Source organism: Nanorana parkeri, unplaced genomic scaffold (genome assembly GCF_000935625.1).
Source record: "Nanorana parkeri isolate BGI_ZX_2015 unplaced genomic scaffold, ASM93562v1 scaffold38, whole genome shotgun sequence".
In the NCBI taxonomy this organism is placed as follows: Eukaryota; Metazoa; Chordata; class Amphibia; order Anura; family Dicroglossidae; genus Nanorana; species Nanorana parkeri.
The window spans coordinates 1,285,365-1,289,168 of record NW_017306306.1 but is presented as its reverse complement, the minus strand read 5'-3'; the positions used below and the strand labels follow the sequence as shown (position 1 = coordinate 1,289,168).

At 38.1% G+C, this 3,804-nt stretch overlaps 1 protein-coding gene across 1 annotated transcript in view; it reads left to right on the top strand.

The window, feature by feature from the left end:
• Positions 1-544: 544 nt before the first annotated feature.
• RAX (retina and anterior neural fold homeobox) overlaps positions 545-3,804 on the top strand; it is an 8,819-nt gene continuing 5,559 nt past the window's right edge. Inside the window, exons 1-2 of the mRNA XM_018570456.1 lie at positions 545-827; positions 2,943-3,178. Coding sequence (XP_018425958.1) covers positions 545-827; positions 2,943-3,178 — 519 coding nt within the window. The remainder of the gene's footprint in view (positions 828-2,942; positions 3,179-3,804) is intronic.

Genomic DNA, 3,804 nt, shown 5'->3' with positions numbered 1-3,804 from the left:
GGGGGGGTGGAGGGGCGGGTCTTCCAAGAGCATCATCTCATGCAGGTACTCCCCCCAAAAAGACAAAAGCCTTATTTCATGGTGATGTGACAGCTTTGGATGGCACAGCAGGGGCAGATGACAACCACAAAGAACAGAATTACTTTAAAAGTCTTCTGCAATCTGGGTCTCTGAGTCACTCCTTCCTGAGAGGTTGTAAGAGTCTGATCCTGGGCTCTTCAAGGACAGACACTCACCAAGAACTCAGGCAGAAGGAGCTGACAAACACACAGAGCCAGCTTAGAGGATTCAGCCTTTCTTAGGGATTTGCAGCCTGTTCAGCCAGTGAGCCCTGCTGAAATTCCCAAGCATTGTCTCCCATTTTAAGCACCAGACAGAATTCTGGGTCTTTAAAAAGAACTTATAGTAGGTGGCCTCGCCTGTCACTGCCTTGGAACTGTCCCTAAACCCAGAAGTGGACTTGTAGAGGGCTCTGATTTGGAGAAGGAACAAGAAAAGTCATTATTTGTACCCCCCCTGGAGATAAAAGGACGAGGGAAGCCCAATGCATCTTCACAGCCCTTCCTTGATGGCTGATGGTAGCTTCTCTCTGTCTGGACACTTGGTCAGGAGTCCAGTAGGGAACTCCTCTAGACTGCACAGCATTGAGGCCATCCTGGGATTTTCCAAAGAGGACAGTGTCTTGAGCTCCTTCCAGGCAGAGGGCAGTCCCAGGAATGGCAAGGAGGCTGAGAAAAGGGCTTCCAGACACTGCTTGATCAAAATGGCCGAGGAGATACAACCCCAGCAGAGCCATCTGGAGGATAGGCAAGAGGAGGGCTATGGAGGTAAGTCTCTGCCAATTCAATAACATAGATAATATAATATAATACTATTTTACTGCTGTATGGTAAATCATTCTGTGCTGTTTTATCTCACTGCACTACATTATGCCAGCTGTACTATTTCCACATAGCATAATACTTCATTATAGAACATGATGTTATTGTGTTATAATGTGTCATTTTGAAAGTTATACATCAGCATGATATATGTCACTTTTGTAGTTTTACTCTCAAATTGCTCACAGTTTTCAGAACTGGCTGATACTTTCTTAAAGTGCATGTATCATATCATACTCATAGTTCATTTTTAATACTGAGGGCTCAGTTCAGGAAGCATTCCACAAGCATAAGTATCTTTATGGTCAGCCATGTGACTGTGCTTTTCACATCTCATTAGACTCTCTAAATCTCTGAATATAACACTTTTTTCTGAAAATAAGAATCCTTAGCCTAAAAAGTAAACTAAGTGATACAGGTAACATTGTATCATTTTATTATAGCACACTATATTCTGAGGTTGAATCACTAAATATGTTTAGAATCATTGCACAAAAAGTTTTATAAATGCTCTCTTCAATTATCCAATCAGGGGAAAAGCATAATACTGTTTACTTATTTCATCTGCACATGATTGGATAATTGAAGAGAATATCATGTGATGATTCTCAACTCCTCTAATTATATTAGGCTGTATGTGTCACTTTTTCTTATACTATACATTTCTATTCTATTCTATACTATACTATACTATACTATACTATACTATACTATACTATACTATACTATACTATACTATACTATACCATTCTATATTAAACTATTCTATTCTATTCTATACCATACCATACTATACTGTACTATACTAAACTATAGTATACTATTCTATACTATACTAAACTATACTATTCTATATCACTGTATACTAAACTATACTATACTATACTGTACTATGTTATACTGTACTATTCTATTCTATACTATACTAAACAAAACTATCTATATTAAACTACACTATACAATTCTATACTACTGTATACTATACTATGCTATCTATATTAAACTATACTATACTGTACTATACTATATTAAATATACTATACCATACCATACCAAAACTATACTATACCATACCATACTATACTATACTAAACTGTATTACAATATTATGACTGTTTCTTGCATAAGGTCCTGCTCTTTGATGGAAAGATGCTTACTCCACTTTCAAAGTGACTTTATATGATGTCATATTATTTTAGAATACCTATAAATTTAGCTTTCCTCCTTGATTATAGTGTTCTACATTGCATTATTGGTCTTACAATACTATCTATTTAGGGAATCACATTTTTTCAGTGAGTTTTCAGTTTTTAGCAACTCTCTAAAACTTGGTGGAAATTAGTTTATATCGTCAGAATAACATCCGATGGTGTTCTGTTTTATTCTTTTATGCTGTTGCATGGTCTGTTACTTGGTGCAACATGTTTTATGTATAAATATTCTCTGAGTTCAGGAAATAAGATAACTGGAGTGAGGATCAAATACTTACTGCATCCAAAGTTATTTTATATTATATTACCTATTTGGTATCATTGATGGTGTGCTGCGATTGTCACACAAATATTTTTTATGTCTTTTAATGTTGATAGCAGCTATTTATAGTATTACTTTGTTGTTTATTTAGGACATATATCCTTGCTTTTATATATATATATATTACACAGTTAACTGTGGAATGTTCTGTCCTACAAATGCATGTTTAACAACCCACAACAAGCAGTTTGATATTTAGATATATTTCATTCATAAATGTCATGTTTTTGCAGCAAGTTGTGTTGTTCGGTGCTATTTACAAACATACATATTAAATGTCATTATTACGACATGTGATCTGAATTCGGTTATATTGTTTCTTGGGTATTATATTATATTTTAAAAACGATATAAATTGTGATTTCAGTCTGTGGGCCCAGTCTGAGTTGTAGTTATTGAAAGTGCGATGCTAGCGGCGTTCCCTGGGGACTGGGCTGGTGGTTCGCTATACTGCTCTACGGTAAATGTTGACGCTACACGAAGCCAATGCGGTTAAGTTAATGTTCTTTTCGAACTCTTGATTCGTAGATGCTTACTGCAGTAAGAGCTCCAATGAGTGCCTGAGCCCCGGACTGTCCTGCGGTAACGGTGACAGTAAGTCGGATGATGAGCAGCCCAAGAAGAAGCACCGAAGGAACCGGACCACCTTCACCACCTACCAGCTGCATGAGCTGGAGAGAGCCTTCGAGAAGTCTCATTACCCCGATGTGTACAGCCGGGAGGAGCTGGCCATGAAGGTCAATCTGCCAGAAGTCAGGGTGCAGGTAAGCATGGGCACGGTTATCCTTATCCCCAGGCTTCCAATCCTCTGACAGCAGAGCATGTATACGAGGAGCAGGTCATGATTGCCAGGCTTTCAGGTGGCTGCATAGCTGTGTTGAGCAATGATGTTGTGATGATTGTGTGAAGGGATCTGTTGGTGGTCCCTAATTATAAAATCGAGGGGCAACTTTATAAAACAGTTAACTTGACATTCGCTGCAGCTGAAAATTCCTGGTGCATGTGTGTTAAATGGCAGTGATTGATGCACCAACAGTGAATGTTTGGTGAAATTTACCTTCATTACTTTATACATATGCCCCTGAGAAACACAAGAGGAATCTTATATCCCTCTTCTTCTGACTTCAGGGCAGATCTACCGGCATACACAGCAGGGAATACATTGCCAAATTATTCCCTGCTGTTACCAAAAATAAATGAATAATATCTGAGGAAATGTTATATCAATAATGTTTATTTCATGACCCTTTAAAATGTACAGCATTCATCTATAAATTAAGGACAACACACCTTTCTCTCTCTCTCTCTCTCTCTCTGTCTCTCTCTCTCTCTCTCTCTCTCTGTCTCTCTCTCTCTCTCTCTCTCTCTCTCTCTCTCTCTCTCTCTCTCT